This window comes from Dipteris shenzhenensis, chromosome 5 (assembly GCF_047967505.1).
Source record: "Dipteris shenzhenensis isolate YYH24624 ecotype China chromosome 5, Dip_SZ_1.0, whole genome shotgun sequence".
In the NCBI taxonomy this organism is placed as follows: Eukaryota; Viridiplantae; Streptophyta; class Polypodiopsida; order Gleicheniales; family Dipteridaceae; genus Dipteris; species Dipteris shenzhenensis.
Genome location: NC_141600.1, coordinates 32,794,737 through 32,811,315, shown reverse-complemented (window position 1 = coordinate 32,811,315; position 16,579 = coordinate 32,794,737). Strand labels below are relative to the sequence as shown.

Here is a 16,579-nt window from a genome sequence, read left to right as displayed (position 1 = left end):
AATGATAAGAGAGACAAGGCCAAGGACACTGATGCGTCCGATGCAAAGGCAATTGTACCAGTAAGCAAGGGCAAGAGCAGTGTGAAGATTGAAGAGCTTCATTCTACACACGGTTATGACAGTGAGGGAGAGGTTCTATTTCTCTCTACTTTGGATGCTCATGCTCTCCATGCAGGCGGTTTTGCAGACATGCACTCTTGGATCATTGACTCAGGTGCCTCATTCCATGTTACACCTTACAGAGAGTTGTTTGTCAGGTATGCAGGAGGCAGTAATGGAGTCGTGTTTCTAGGGGATAATCATGCATGCAGTATTGTCGGTGTTGGAGATGTCAGGCTTGTATTTGCTGATGGTACTCAGCTTATGCTTCACAATGTCAGGCATGTACCCGAAGTCGAGAAAAATTTGATTTCTACTGGCATGTTGGATGACGAAGGTTTTGTGACCAGCTTTGGTCATGGTTTCTGGAAGGTCACCAAAGGTGCCCTGGTTGTTGCCAGAGGTCCTAAGGTTGACACGATGTATACCCTTCATGCTAAAGTATGTAATCATACTGATATTCATGCCACCGAGCTGCCGAATATTTCTATGTGGCATAGCCGGTTGGGACATATGAGCATAAGTGGAATGGAGCAATTGGCTCGCCTTGGCTACTTACCGTCTCTGAAATTTTCTGATTTAAAGTTTTGTGAGCACTGCATATATGGTAGACAATTACAATGTCCTCATGAGATTAGGACATAAAGATGCTCAACTTGAGCTTGTGCATACAGATGTGTGTGAGATGCCTAGTCCTTCACTTGGAGGTGCACGGTCCTTTGTCACATTTATAGATGATTCCACACGGAAGGTGTGGGTGTATCCTCTTCGATTGAAGAGTGATGTCTTTCCAGTGTTCCAGAAATGGCTTGCTTTGGTTGAGAACCAAACAGGCAGAACACTGAAGGCTTTGCGGTCAGATAACGGTGGGGAGTATATATCTAATGCATTCAATGCATTTTGTGATGCTAGAGGTATTAAAAGGGAACTCCCTGCTCCTTACAGTCCACTGCAGAATGGCACTGCAGAGCGTATGAACAAAACCATATAGGAAAAGGTCCGCTCTATGATGTCACATGCTGCTTTATCTTATGGATTTTGGGCTGAGGTTGTAAAAACAGCAGTACACCTCATCAATAGGTCACCAAATAAGAGACTAGATGGCAGAGTGCCAGAGGAGCTTTGGACAGGAAAACCTCCTTCCTATAAGCACTTGAGGGTCTTTGGTTGCACTACGTACGTGCACATACGCAGAGAAGATCGCAGCAAGCTTGATCCTAAGTCTCTGAAATGCATTTTTCTTGGATATGGTGACAGTGGTGAGATGGGTTACCGCCTATGGGATCCTATGAATAAGAAGCTTATACGCAGCAATGATGTCTTATTTGATGAGTCATGTATGTTTAAGGCAGTAGATAAGCCTTCTGATGCTTCAGAGGTTGACATTGATGACTCGGGACATCCTGTACAATTCAGGCAGGCTGCAAATCAGCCACAACAGCAGCGTAATCAGCCAATGCATGATGCTGCAGCAGGTCCAAATGGACAGCCCGCAGTGGCGGAAGATGTCATACAGGATATACCACCTTTGGAAGATCTCCCAGGCATAATTCTGCAGCCTGATCTACTGGAACAGCCACCTGTTTTAGGTGAACAGCAGGCTGGACAGCAAGACCAATGGGTCCGAAGGTCCACTCGACAAACGAGGCAGCCAGACAGATTTGTTCTAGGGGCAGATTTTATTATGCTTACAGACTGTGGAGAACCTTCCTGTTACAAGGAAGCCGTGCAAATGCATGATAAAAGGCTATGGGAACTAGCCATGAAGTCCGAAATGGACAGTCTCCATAAAAATGGTACTTGGGAATTGGTGCAGTTGCCTAAGGGCATGAAAGTACTGCCATGCAAGTGGGTGTATAGATTGAAAGTCACACTTGGAGCTAAGCCAAGGTATAAAGCCAGGTTGGTTGCAAAGGGCTTTAAGCAGGAGTATGGTGTCGACTTTGATGAGATCTTTTCTCCAGTGGTTAAGATGACCACACTCAGGACTGTACTTGCTTTGGTTGCATGTGAGGATTTGGAATTATGCCAAATGGATGTGAAGACAGCTTTTCTTCACGGTGATCTTCATGAGGAGATCTACATGCAGCAGCCAGAGGGATTTGCAGTCAAGGGCAAGGAGTCACTTGTATGCAAGCTTAAGAAGAGCCTTTATGGGCTGAAACAGGCACCAAGGGAATGGTATAAGAAATTTGATACCTTCATGAAGTCCCAAGGTTTCAGGAGAAGTGATGTCGATCACTGCTTATATACCAAAAGGGCTGCAAATGGCAGCTTAATCATTCTCATTTTATATGTGGATGACATGCTTATTGCTGGTAAGGCTCGTAAGGAGCTTGATGACCTTAAGAAGAGATTGCATGAGGCCTTTGATATGAAGGACCTTGGTGATGCAAATCACATACTGGGCATGCGGATACAGAGAGAGAGGGGACAGCGTTTGTTGTATTTGTCTCAGACCGCGTATATTGGCAAAGTATTGCAAAGGTTTCATATGGAGGGGGGGAAGACCCTTAGTTCTCCATTGCCTCCATATGTGAAACTCAGTGCAATGGATAGCCCACAGTCAGATGCTGATAGGGCTGAAATGGCCAAGATTCCGTATGCTTCAGCTTGTGGTAGTCTCATGTATGCCTGCCATGGTTGCTACCAGACCTGATATTGCATTTGCAGTGGGAGTGGTTAGCAGGTATATGGCAAATCCAGGCAAGAAGCATTGGGATGCAGTGAAAGGTATCATGAGATACCTGAAGGGCACACAGGAGTTGTGCATATATGCTTTGGCAAGCAGGATGCAAAGGTGCATGGTTATGTGGATTCAGATTATGCTGGTCATCCAGATAACCGGAAGTCTACTACCGGTTATGTTTATACATTCACTGGAGGTGCAGTGTCATGGGTATCAAGGATGCAGGAGTGCATAGCCTTGTCTACCACGGAAGCTGAATATATTGCAGCCACAGAGGCATGCAAGGAGGCCTTATGGCTATCTCGGCTAGTAGGAGACTTGGGCATTACAGGTGATATTCCATTGTTGCATTGTGACAGTCAGAGTGCTATTCAATTGGCACACAATCCTGTCTTTCATGCAAAGAAGAAGCACATTGATGTGAAGTATCACTTCATCAGAGAGGTGATAGATGATAAGCTGATTCAGCTTGTCAAGATTCACACGGATGACAATCCAGCAGATTTGTTGACAAAAGGCTTGCCTGCAGAGCGGTTTGCACACTGCCGACAGTTGATGGGTATAGTTTAGCCTCATTTGGCCATGTACTCCATTGTGTATATGCTGTTTTTTTCTCATTTATTTTTACTTGAGGGCATATTGCCTTTAAGTGGGAGGTTGTTGGGGTAAAGGCATTATGGCCACCCCAGTACAGTTAGTACACTTAAGTACAGTTAGTACTTTTATTGCTAAGTACACTAAGTACGGTGTACTTAGTGTTGTAACCTTATCCATTGATATAAAAGGTTGACTGTGTGCTTGGGGAGGTACACACATACTTCATTATCCCCACACTCTCGTGTCTACTGTGTGTGTCGGTGTGCTCTCTCTTTCTCTCTTTCTCTCTCACTCCCACGTCTCATCCCCCCCTCTGCCTCTGAGAGCAGGTGGTGCAGCGGGTGTTGTGGCTCGGCACTATCAGCTCCTCATAAAGCAAGGTGTACATGCGGTTCAAGGTCGGGAGACTCGAAGAGATTCAAGAAGTGGAGGCTGTTTTTTTGGTCCTGCAGGCTGCAGCCCCTTCTTGCTTCAGCTTGGTAGAGCTACGACGGGCTAGGGCAAAGGTGGAGGCCGGCGAGGTAGAGGGCTGAGGTGGAGGTAGATGGGTAGAGGAGGGAAGGTAGAGCAGCTCCAAACAGATGAAGACACGGGCGAAACGAAGCAGGCGAAATGAAGCGGGCGAAAACAGGTCGCGGTCGGGTTTTTAGAAACCCTGGAAAAAACATAAAACGGAAACGCCGTTTCCGAGGACGAAAACGTTTCTGAAACGTTTCGGCGTTTCGCCCTGGCCGAAACGGCGTTTCTGGAAACTATGATACCAATATTCTCCACTTATAGAAGTTCCAACCGTTATTTGTATTAGACGGGGATGCCCATTATTTAGCCAGAATGAGTTAAGGTCCGATTCTGATAAAGGCGCTGCTTTAGGTGATGTATCCAGTATGTAAGATAGCGTGAATTTCCTTTCCCTAGTTTGGTAGCCCCTCCTATACCTCAGTATCAAATACACAGCTGTCATTACCAACAGTTCGATCCGAGTGGAGAGAAGGGGGCTAAGGGGGCTGAAGGGAGCAAATGGAGGGAGTAGTTGGAGGGAGGCTGAAGATAGAGGCAAGGGAGTAGATTGAGGGAGTAGGATGGAACAAGGAGATGTTGGAGCGGGCGTGGGTAGAGCGTGATGTGAAAAGACCACGTCATGGGCTCCATCTAGGATTTGTTACTAGGGCCAAGACCAGAATGTGGAAGCTAGGTCCTGGAACGGTGTTCCCTGTTAACACATGGCCTGGGAATGTTACAGCACGTTTCCAGGCGTTCACAGTAAACCTCCTTTTTCGAAGCGGGGTTCCGGATGCCGGAATGTCATTCTGTGGTAACTATGGTTGTGACCCTCTGCCTGAGTATACCCCTTTATCACCAGCCTGGCTTTGTATTTGTCCAAACTCCCATCAGGTTTGAACATAATCTTGTATACAGTGTACACACCTAGTACTAATCACCTTCCTCTTGAAAGGTGCGTACATGAAGTCTTAGTTGTCATTTTTCAAAAGAGAATCCATTTCATCCTTCATGGCTGCTTGCCATTCTAGTACATCTTTCACCTCCTCAAGAGATCTTGGCTCATTAATTTGAGCCACTAGTGCAAAGTTCATAGTAGGACATTTCGAAATGCATTGAGATCTCTTACCCCAAAACTTGGCTCAGGTACTTCTGTCACCCAAGACCCTGTAGCGTCGTCATATACCACTGTGGAAGCTGCTTCTCCATTGTTGGTGGGCTTGGTGCGTTTGGTGTCTTTTGCTTTGCCTTTGACTCCTCAGACTCTTCCTTGATTGCCTATGTACAGGTGGGTGTTCCTGTGGAGCTTCTTGGGGCATTCCCTCTGATTGGGACTGTGCCTCCTGGAATACCACATTCTTGCTAATAAGGATTTGTTTATTGTTTGGGTCGAAGAGACAATAGGCTTTCGACTCTCACTATAGCCATTCCAATTCATGGTTTCTCCTCACATGGACATAGGCATTAAAACCAAAAACCTTTAAATGTGAAATGACAGGTTTCTTACCTTACTAGATTTCATAAGGTGTCTTGTGTTCAGCTGCCTTTATATTCGACTTCTTCAGGATGTGCACGGCTGTACTAGCCACCTCACCCTAGTAGACCTTCGATAGATTCTTTCCCCTCATCATGGTCATCCCCATTTCCACTATGACAAGGTCCTTCCGTTTTGCAATTCCGTTCTACTGAGATGTGCGGGCTGCATTAAGCAGTCTTTTGATTCTGTTCTTCTTACAGAAAGAGTTGTATGCTTCCAAAGTATATCCCCAGTATGTTTTCACAACCTTCCCTGAGTCCTTCTCTACCTTGGCCTTCCACTCCTTGAATTTATCAATTGCTTGAGACTTCTTGGCCCATACGGCTACAATCGTCAATAAAAGTCAGAAAGTAGCGAGAAGTTGCAAATGCGTTCATTGACATGGACCCACATAGTTCAGAGTGCATCAACTCCAATGGGGCTTTGGCCCTTGATGTGGCCTCCTTTGAGATAGGCTCCTGGCGTTGTGCTTGCCCTCTAAGCAAGCCGTGTAGATTCTCTATGTGCTTGCAATTGGTGGAAGTCTGTCCACCATCTTTCCCTTCGGCATCTCTAACAAGGTCTTGTCACCAAAATCTCTCATGCCACATGGTTTAGAGCCTCCTTTGTCACTGTTCTCTCCAGTGTCTTTGGATCTTACCAAGACTTCCTTGTTGGTCAAGGTCTACCTTCATCTTGTTTTGCATCAGCTCCCAAGTTTGTCATGAATGAAATGCTCCTAATACTCTTCACAAGTCTGTCAGCTCCCAAGTCTGTCATGAATGGAATGCTCCTAATACCCTTCACAAGGCAAGTCCTGTCGTTCCCCACCGTCACGAGTCTAGATGTGCAAGCTCTATGGTTTTGAACCATGCTTTCTTGTTGGACATATGTGGTGATGCTATGATGTCCACATACCAGTCTTGCCTGCCTTCTTTCACTCACCGCATGAGCCGAGGAATGCTTAATAACTACGAGAAACTCTCATGGGGTCGCGTTGGGTGATTTGGATTTGGCCGCCTACTTCCTCCTCTGATTTCTGACTTCTTCTTTTACAAGTCTTTTGCAAAGTGCCAGCTTTCTCACAGTACATACACGTCTCTCGTCCCCATCTCGTTTTTTCTTTTCTGCATCACTAGAATTGTCACTGTTGGAGTCATCTTTAGACTTACCCTTGCTGGAATTGCCTTTGTCCTTGCTAAAAATGTTTTATTATTGTTATTCTCGTAGAGTTTCTCCCTAGCCTCCTCCTGTAGCAACAAGGGGTCTAGCTCTTCGAATGTCAGTAGCATAGTCCTCTCTCCTGTTGTAATGGCAGTCACGAAACTCTTGACACTCCTCAGAAGCATCCTAAGTACCAGCAGGGCTAGATGGACTGACTGATGCTAGTTGATCTCTCCTTGCCTTCTTCTTTATGAGATGGTCTTGTACCTGATCCCTTTCCTCGATGTTCATGTTGAACAACTGATGCTTTGAGCGATAAGATCCTGGACGTGTTGTCTGTCTTGTAGAAATCCTTCTAATCTATCATGCCTCACCAGACGTATCAGTAGTATGAATATGTTGAATGACAATATTGCCATCGTCGCTATGATCAGTGCAAGGGCTTGGGCTTCTTTGTCCTTGCATGCTTGGTTTTTGGCACCTGTTTCTTGGACACTTCAGGTAGTGAGCTCGTCCTAAGAAACAGGTAGCATAGCAGCCAGCTGCCCAGGTAGTGAGCTCGTCCTAAGAAACAGGTAGCATAGCAGCCAGCTGCCCCCTTCTGATTGATCATATGAGCAGCTGACCTGCCACATCATCAGCAGCTGACTAGAATGTATGGATCTGTCAGCTGACACATGGCTGAATCATGCCGCCATCATTGCATAATTACGATCAAACGTTGGGAGTGTCCAAACTTTTGAAAAGTTTGGAAAAACCAGGTTAAGTTTCAAAACATGGTCTAAGATTTAATATCATAATTTTACTAAAAATATGCCCAACTGCGTATTTTTACATACTAACATTACAGGTAATAGCACACAACTTACAAGGTAAAATTTTCTTTACAGAATCTTAAACCAAAAACCAAAGCATTTTGAGCTTCGACTCTTGAAGAGCTGACTTACAAAGCTAGGGGCCTGGGCCCATAAACTGAAAGCAAAATTAGAGACTCAAATATGAAACCCTTGACTTTAAAAACAGCTTACAAGTTGCAAGTTGGACTCCAAACTTCGAAGGTCAGATTGATCAATGATGGTTGCAGCCCCAATCTCAAGTCTTGACCCTTGACTAGTTACTACTGACTATTTACTAGATAGCTAAGAAAAGCCAAACTCTAGAGTTACCACTGAATAGCCTACACGTTACACAATTAGAATGCAATTTCTTCCCGATTTACTTGTAGACTAGAGGCTGGAATCTCGTGGACTCAGAAAGCTGCAGCTTGCATCAATGTATGGGCTCTGCAGTGTGAGCCTGTGACCTCAAGCAGCCCACAGGGCTTGGACTCTGTGGAGCAGCCAAATGGGGAATTGGGATGTGTATGGAGTAGCCTGCAGAGAATAACAAAATGCCCAAAGAGATGTAGATTTGTACTTCGGGTTTTTTCAAACATGAATAATTTCAAACGACAGGCTTTCTAAATGTTTGGATTTTTTTCAAACTCATGCTGTCAAAGCACTGTTTTTGTGGAGTTTTCAAAACACATCTTTTTCAAACGTTTCCGACTGTTTGATACACCTATCAAATGTGTTTGAGAGCAACCATGTGGCCATGTAGAACTCATTGGGTCTTGTAGATGCTGGGCCATCCATGGGCCACCAATGCATGGCAAATTGCAATGCCACGATTGCTTGGCCTTCATGCCATGTCCTTACGTCAGCCAGACTTGGCTGAACGGACCACCTTCCCTAATTTGTACTCACTCCTCGTATGTGGGCCTTACCATATTTGCCTTACATATTTGAGTATACATAGGGTTCTAGGGAGTGTCGCATTGATCCTTTCAACTGCATGGCCGCACAGGCTATTTATGGATAGAAGCTTTGGGAGTGATTTAGGTGAATTTGACAATGTGCTTGTCATGCAAAAAAATAAATAAATTTTCCCCAAAAAAGTGTGCTTTTCATGTTCCTTGTTTGAACTTCTGTAGTGAATAAAATCTCAAAGCTAAATTATTATCTTGAAATCCTCTATTTGTTGCGAGTTTTACCAGACTAAATAGATTTGAAAGTTGTCGCTTGTAGGTATTTCCGGCATGCAGGTGGTCAGCTATATATACTCTCAAGAGCAGTTGCTCAATACATTTATGTCAACAGGTGAGCGTCCATATGGTTGAAGAGAATGAACAACCTTGCTGCTCTCCAGCGGCCTGAATCTTTTTCTTTTACTTTTTGTGGGTTGGGGTGTGCACACAGAGACTTTCTCCATACATATGCACACGAAGATATATCTGTGGGATCTTGGATGGTGGGCTTAGATGTGGAGCATATTGATGAGAGGCGATTGTGCTGTGGAAGCCCACCAAAAGGTCTCTTTCTCTCTCTCTCTGTGCTGTGTCAAACAGGGGTCAGGTTTGAGAACTTTGAAGAAGAACAAGGTTTGAGATCCCAATGTTCTTTAAAACACACCCCCTTTAAAAGAACCACATACACATACATGCAGAAACCTGCAATCACACACACGCACGTGCATGCATGCAATCATCTTCTCACCTAGGATGAACTAAAGGTAGCTTACATTTTACAAATAAAAGGGGACTGTTAACTGGGCAGTGGAGATGTGATTCGAAGAGGAATATCCACTAATCAGTACGATTACGTACCCTGTTAGAGTTACTGATAGAAAAGGTTGTGCTTGGGTTTTAGGATAGGATTTCTTTGTTATAGTATCTTCTACTTTCCTTTGTTTTTTGGTGTAGGCTTTAAAAACTCATTCTGTATGTGCTTACCGTACTTTATCTGGCTCTTGTTGATTAAGTTTGTCTGAACTCAAAATTTCTATTACTTGTCCTCAATAAAGGAGGGTAGTTGCAAATGAAACTGGTTACTGTACGTTCAATGCAATTTTTTTATGTTTACAGGGTCAATATGCTCAACGTTGTAGTGATGCAAGATTTTCCAGTTTTGTACTTCGGACTATCATGGCTGGGTAGTTTTGTAACAAGATGGTTCCATTGCGTGAACCTATCAATCATGAAGACTTCCGATTCTTTGATACTGTCAGAAGAGCTTGAGTTTTTTTCCATGTCCTTGAGAAGAGTTATGGAAAAGCATGGACCCAAGTATATGGGGCTGGAGATTCTGCAGTTTCCTCGAAGGCTCTGTTTCTAACATTGACGGCTTATTGCACAAGAAAGTGTTTTGTCTCTTCATTTGGCGTTATGGACCAAGATGCACAGCTGGCTCTCATTGCTTCATTTTAGTCAAGATAGAATTAAATTGGATTCCTTAATAGAGTTTTTGAATTGGGCACATTGCACTTCATTTCTCATTGTATCCTTGGCCTGGATCAAGATTACATGTATCAAGCCATTACACCTTTCTAAGGTTTAAGCATCCCAATGGCTTGTATACATAACATGTGTACTTTCTGGCAATTCGGCAATAGAAGTTGCTTTTCTTCTGAGTGACATTCTGAGCTTACAATTATGTGGATCTAGACATTTGACTTTTTCTAACAAGCAATGTGCACATGTCACTTTTTGAAATTTTAATGTTGCTTGAGAAGCTGCAACATCTAATGTTAAATAAGTTAGCATGTTTAGAATTTAATTCATGCATAAGGGAGAACAGCAAAAATTTAAAGGTAATGAGCTAGATATACTATTAAAAGTACAACCCATGGATCCCAGTAAATAGAGAGGGACCTTAAATGAGAGAACTACAAGAGGACTACAAGTACTATTACAAATGCCACAACTAATTCAATGTCCTCATTTTTTTCAATACCCTCTTGTACATTAGTGGGAACAAAAGGAAGGACCAACCATAAGATTGTAGAATGCCTAGGTAGACAATGGGCAAGAACGTTGTAGCTCTTGTGCAAGGGATTGTGGCATAGGACATGCCTCCATGGTGTGACCTTTCGTGAACAACCTAAGTTACGAAACCAAGGGTACCTAAGATCCATGTGCCAATCCACATCATGGGGGTGAGTCACTAAAAAAAGAGTTGCAAGCATTTATTTCATTTAATGCGGTTATTTACATGCAAACGGAGAAGGCACCTACCCCCTACTTGGTATGGATCCATGTTAACTAGACCTATAGGATTATTTGTACAATACCTCTCAATCAAATGGAAAACAACTCATAAGATAACTACTATTATACCATCACCACCTCCCCATAAGTCTAGTATGTCATGCCAAATGCATGTAGCAAGTGAAACATCTCACATGAGTATAAGAAAACGTAATGTCTACTTCTTTACAAGGCCAATGAGAAATTGTTGTGTGGCCCTCAAACAAATCCTAGGGTTTAGCATGACATTTATATTTTGCAAGAATTGCTAAATGTAGCAAAGTAGAACTTCAGCATTAATCTTGGCCAAGGATCAATTTTGTTGTTATGATTGCTTTTGTGATTGCATACCATACATGGATCGAGTATCACTTTGATGAAAGAGATCTCTTGGAAACTAATCCTAAAACAAAAGTTTCAAGTGCAACTTGGAATTGTGCCACTCTCATTTCAAATGAATGAAAAAGTCTAAAATTAACTTTATTATAAGAGTTTGAGTTATGAAATCACACTGTTAACGTTGGAATGTGTTTATTGGACACAAGTTTATTTAAACATAGGTCATCAATTGAAAGTACAAAATTTTGACACACTAATCTCTCGGTTTAGACTTTCAAAACAATCAGGCGGTTGAACTAGCCACCTCACTTGTTGTATTGACATGCTAGTTGGGTTGGCCAACCAACAAAATTGCTATCTGTGTGCTCCACATACTTGCTTGAGGAACCAATCCATTTTTTGAAGCATCAACTAGTTGGTCCTTGCAATCCAAGTAGCTTGCTGGCCATTTAATGTCTATTTTTTGATGAATATATTGTGTTTTTTTCTTATAGTGTTAGTGTTCTTAGTATAATAGTTCATTTTTTAAAACAAGAATATTACATGTCCAGTGAATGTTCTTGGAGATCAAGGTTTACAATGTACTCCTTTACACTATGTTGGATAAGACAGCTCTCTATTTGAATTCGTGACTTAAGGATCCGAGTGTAAAGATTGGGAAGAATAGCTTTGAGCATTGCAATCCTTGGTATGCCAAGACACTTCCAGGTAAGGATATATGCTACTACAATGCACTTGTAGACTTTGATATAACCTAGAAATCTTTGTTTTGCGAGGAAAAGCAAGTTTGACAACTTAAGGTCTAAGCAAGGGTCAGCAATTTGTCCAAAGTGACAGTGGAATTGCATTGAATGCATCCATCGAAAATGCCTTGATTGTTGCCTCCCTTAACTTGAGGTGTGAATATTGCCCTTTAGATTGTTCATTCTCTACTTGCTAGTAGCAATAATTGCATTTGACTCTTATGGCTAGTATTGAAGTTGTTTAAAGTCTTTAACAATCCCACTATAGACATCCTACAAGAGAGTAATCTACACTCTTCTTCACAAGAGGACTATCTTTGAAAATTATTAAAAGTTAAGACATGCAGCAAAATCAATTTGTATTCCCATATTATGAAATTGTGCATATTCTATCAATATTGTACAATGAACTCCACCGTGGCCACTCTCTGCTCAGTTTTAATGTTGGGCACTATCAACAATTTTTCCTACAACTCTTGAGTCATGTCTATGGTTTTCTCATTGTCCTCTAATAGCTTCTCTTTCTATTAGAGTTGTTCTTAAGTAGATTAGCAATATCAAGTTGAATATCTTGATAAAATTAGAATTCAAATAACCATTAAACAAGAGTTAACAGTCACATGCATATCATTCAAATTTCACGCGGGAGATAGAGAGAGAGAGAGAGAGAGAGAGAGAATAAAATATGTTTTTCAATTGATATACCTTAGATTAATATATAAGATATATTAATACAAGCTATTGTATCTATAAATTAGATTGAAATTAATAGTGTGTGAATTTAAAATATAAGATATATAAGTACAAGTTGAATCTGTTAAATTAATCTTACTAATTCTTTGTTTAAAGTTTGCAAGCTCAATATAAAGAAAAATTATATTGCCAATCCTCTTGCTCACGTCCTTACCAAAATTTTAGATTGCAATCTTTTCAAAAGTTACTTCAATTTAGTTTTATTAAAAATCTCAATCCATTTCTCATATTCAACTTTTAATAATTATCGAAATGATTGAATTGATTGTGTGGTTCATTTATTGATGGGATTATTAAATCTACACACACACACACAGCGAGAGAGAGATAATGTCACAGTGCAATAAAAGAAAATGGACATTATCTCTCTCTCGCTGTGTGTGTGTGTGTTTATTCCTTGTCAAGGGTATTGCACTATGGTATTCTCTTAGTATCTTGCTATCTTTGAGATTGAAACTTGAGATAACTTTTACTTTTTTTAGATTGAATTATGGAGTCTTGCATCAAATAACCATACCACTGCTAAAGAAAGAACTGCATTAAGTAGCCTTCACAACAGTGACTCTTGAGTAGAAGAAATTAAACTTATAATCATTTCAAATATTAGACTATGGAGTCTTGCATAAATTCGAGACTCCAAAAATTCCAAAAAGTTAAAAAATGGTAAGAAACCAAATTATTGTTATGCAAGGAGTAGAATACAGATTGATGCTCAGCTAATTAGCAGTGTTATGCTAGCTTCAATAAACCTTAATTATTTCCACATGGCATATATGTAAGTTGTGCAATGAAATACCTTAGCTTTGTCTCCTCAGCCACTTTCTAGGTGAGAACCATTCCTTGTAAGGATAATGCACGAAGAAAGAATCTCCTTGAATCACATTTTGATTTTGCATCATCATTCACCTATAGTCATAGGTCAGTCGAGCACAGGCTGAAGGATGAACATGTGCTCATTTTGGTGGAGACCAATGACTCTTAAAAACACAAAGTAGTTATGCTTTTTGGGCTTGTAGCCATTTTTGAAAGTTGGGGCATGTACATGTAGTCCTTGCACATATGTGCACTTCATATTCCATTGCATGCAATGAGTCATCCATAGACTCAATTTGAATCATGTGTTTCTTGTGATATGCCACTTCTATATTTTGCCCAACGTCCTTCATGTTCATTAATGTTGTCGGAAGCGGAGGCCATATGAATGTTGTCTACATGTGCTTTAGGAGTAAGGACCAGTGCCCCAGCATTATTTGATGTCTCCAAAGTGAATCCCCTAACCATCAATAGGTCCACCTCTAGCTGTGTGATGTTAGTTCCACTTGCGATTGGCCATTTTGAGGGTATTGGGCTAATGCTCCTATCTCGACTCCAAGTGTGTGTCACATCGCTGCTGCTGCTACAAAACCACATGAACTATGAACCAATTCCATTGAGGTGTGCCCTTGTTGCATAGAAGAAAGGTGCAACTATAGTATTTGATGAGCTCCCAACAAATGTGTTGCACCTCTTGCCATCCACCCATGCTATGCACTTCACATGGCTTCTCATCTGTGTCCTCCTTAGTGCCCAAAATGTCTTGTGCATCGACTGCTTCACTACAAGCTCCCCATTTATGACAGCTATTGCACAATCATTGTTCCTTGTAGGATCCACCTCCCCTTCAAATTATATTCACCTAGAACAGCCTTTTGGTCTTTGATTGACTGTGTGCACAACAAACTCTAGTCTATGGGTGCTATCATCCTACACATCAGCAACAACAACATTTGGTTTTTGTTTGTGTCAATCGTCTCTCTATCCCCCTCTAGCATGGATGGACCTCTAAACATTGGAGTTCCAGACACATCATCTTGCTCCTCTCCACCTACGTCAATGTGTTGAATGTTAGAATACATAAGGAAAATCCCTCCCATATGGATGCTCACAAAATGATTGCTTACGTACCTCTATCATAAGCTCCCAATGGATAAAGCAAGACTACTCCCTACCTTCCATTATGACACCATCATTGTAATCTATACACACTGCATTCCAATTTTCTTGTGCCTCATCTGCCATAAATCCAAAGAAATTAGCTACATCATAGCTTGCTCAGTTCATGACTTTGTTTAGCATCTGCCAAAACAACAGTCGTGACTTTGTGTCATCCTCTTTCATTTCACATGTCACAATGGTAAGCAGCTCATGCAAGCTAGATGTGTGCAAACTAATGATAAGCTTACATCTAACTACAAGAAAGCACAAACATTATGGAATATTGAAAATGAATCTTTCTTACCTTGGATCATACACATGGCAACCCATGATAACCTGGTCAAATTGGACCCAAGCTCACAGACCCCCATTTCTGCATCCTATTCACAAGGTCAACCCTAGAGGCAGGGCCCATTGTAGACATCTTCATGGACAAAGCACTTGTCCTCAGGGGACCCTTAACCAGGAAATTTTCTATCATGTAAAAACTTGTACATGGAGTCCCGCTTTAGCTTCAAAATATTGTCATATCCTTGTGTGCTTTCACCTACTTCCATTCGAGCCCTATTGACCATTCTTCAAAACCTATTTTCTAAAAATGGGTTAGAGAAAGGCTCCATAGTCAATTCTTTAAAAAACTATGCTTAAAAAATAGCCCTCACCTTCCACTCTCTACCAAGAAGTGAGCTCCTCCAAGATGTGGAAGAACTCTTGCTCTCCTACATTCTCCGAGGTGTCACAACCTTGCTTTACCAGGCTAGACATCAGTATGTCCTTGGTAATTGTCTTTGGGACTTTTCGTGCATTTGGGATCTTTGAGACATCGGCCTCGGCATCATGATCCTCTTGTGCCTTCCTCTATCCCTTTGTCTGCGGGCTTGCCCGTTACTCCCTCTCTAGCCTCCGGAATGGCATTTTCTCCCTTCGATAGGGATCATCAGGGGAGAGCGGGGGGGATATCACTCTCTATCTTTGAGTCTGGAGGTGGGTCTTGTTGTGCCAGTCTCCTTGGTGCTTTGTGATCTTGGGCCTAGCCATGGGGATGAAGAGAGTGTGCCAGAGAAAGGGTGAGGGTGCGAGAGAAAAGGTGGAAATGTTAGGGGAAAGTAGGAGGTGGTGTGGGAGTGGAGAGCTATTCAAACACTTAAATGAAAATGAGGGCCCATTCTTTTATATAGGGCCCAAAACCCTAGTTTTTAAAAATACTTGTTTTTTATAAAAACTCTTTAAAAAATAAAATTGGTGCAACTTGAGCTAAATACTTATAATTAGCATCCAATAACTCAAAATTCCTCATTTGTAATGCAACTCATGGCCATTATATGTTGGCTTTACTACAAATCACATAACTAAAATTACAAAGAAACGTTGAAACTTATGCATGGGCATCCTCATTGGAAGAGTCTACACCATCATTTTCATCTGTCTCCACCCATATGAGCCCTTGTCTATGATGGGTTGCATGCCACCTTGCATGATTCTGTCTTGCATTTGATGAGTTGTATATTCTTCTTTGATGTTCTGCATTAACATCTTGCACTACATGGGACACTAAGGACTCTTTGAATGCTAGTGTTGTAACATGGTGCATGAGCATATAAAATGTGATGCCAAATAGAAAAACAAATTAGTATATATAGGACCATTCAATATGCACATCTCAATGTCCAACTTAGAGATTACCATGTACTGTGTGAAATGATTCTTTCCCCAAGCTATCTCCATATTTTGGCTAAATTCATTCACAGCATTAATGAAACACTATGCATCACCATCTTCAAATATTTTCTTTTGTAGTAAAGGTACCAAGCTATCAAGAGCTAACCACACTCCAGCCTTTTCCAATCTTTTCTGTCCCTTCCCCCCTCATTCACAATAGGAATTGCGTAACTTTCTCCATACATCAAACTCATTAGCACATTTGAGCTTGTCATTCTTTTTCTTTGCAAAAAGGAATTTTAAATCCTTGACACCACCATTGCTTGGCTTACAAGGAACATTGCCTATTTTTCGAGATGTTTTCTCATCTTTTGTAATCTTTACTTGCCCAGAGTGTAGTCCCATATCTGAAATAACCTTTTCAATTCTTGCAATCATCCTCTCACTCTCTTGTTGGGGCTTCAAGTTATATGCATCAATGATGT

General features: G+C 41.6%; 1 protein-coding gene across 1 annotated transcript in view; it reads left to right on the top strand.

The window, feature by feature from the left end:
• The window catches only part of LOC147901910 (hydroxyproline O-galactosyltransferase HPGT1-like), a 36,072-nt gene extending 26,092 nt beyond the window's left edge, over positions 1-9,980 (top strand). Inside the window, exons 10-12 of the mRNA XM_087374739.1 lie at positions 8,630-8,701; positions 8,801-8,913; positions 9,466-9,980. Of these exons, the coding sequence (XP_087230865.1) occupies positions 8,630-8,701; positions 8,801-8,913; positions 9,466-9,488 (208 nt within the window). The 3' untranslated portion in view covers positions 9,489-9,980. The remainder of the gene's footprint in view (positions 1-8,629; positions 8,702-8,800; positions 8,914-9,465) is intronic.
• Positions 9,981-16,579: the final 6,599 nt, after the last annotated feature.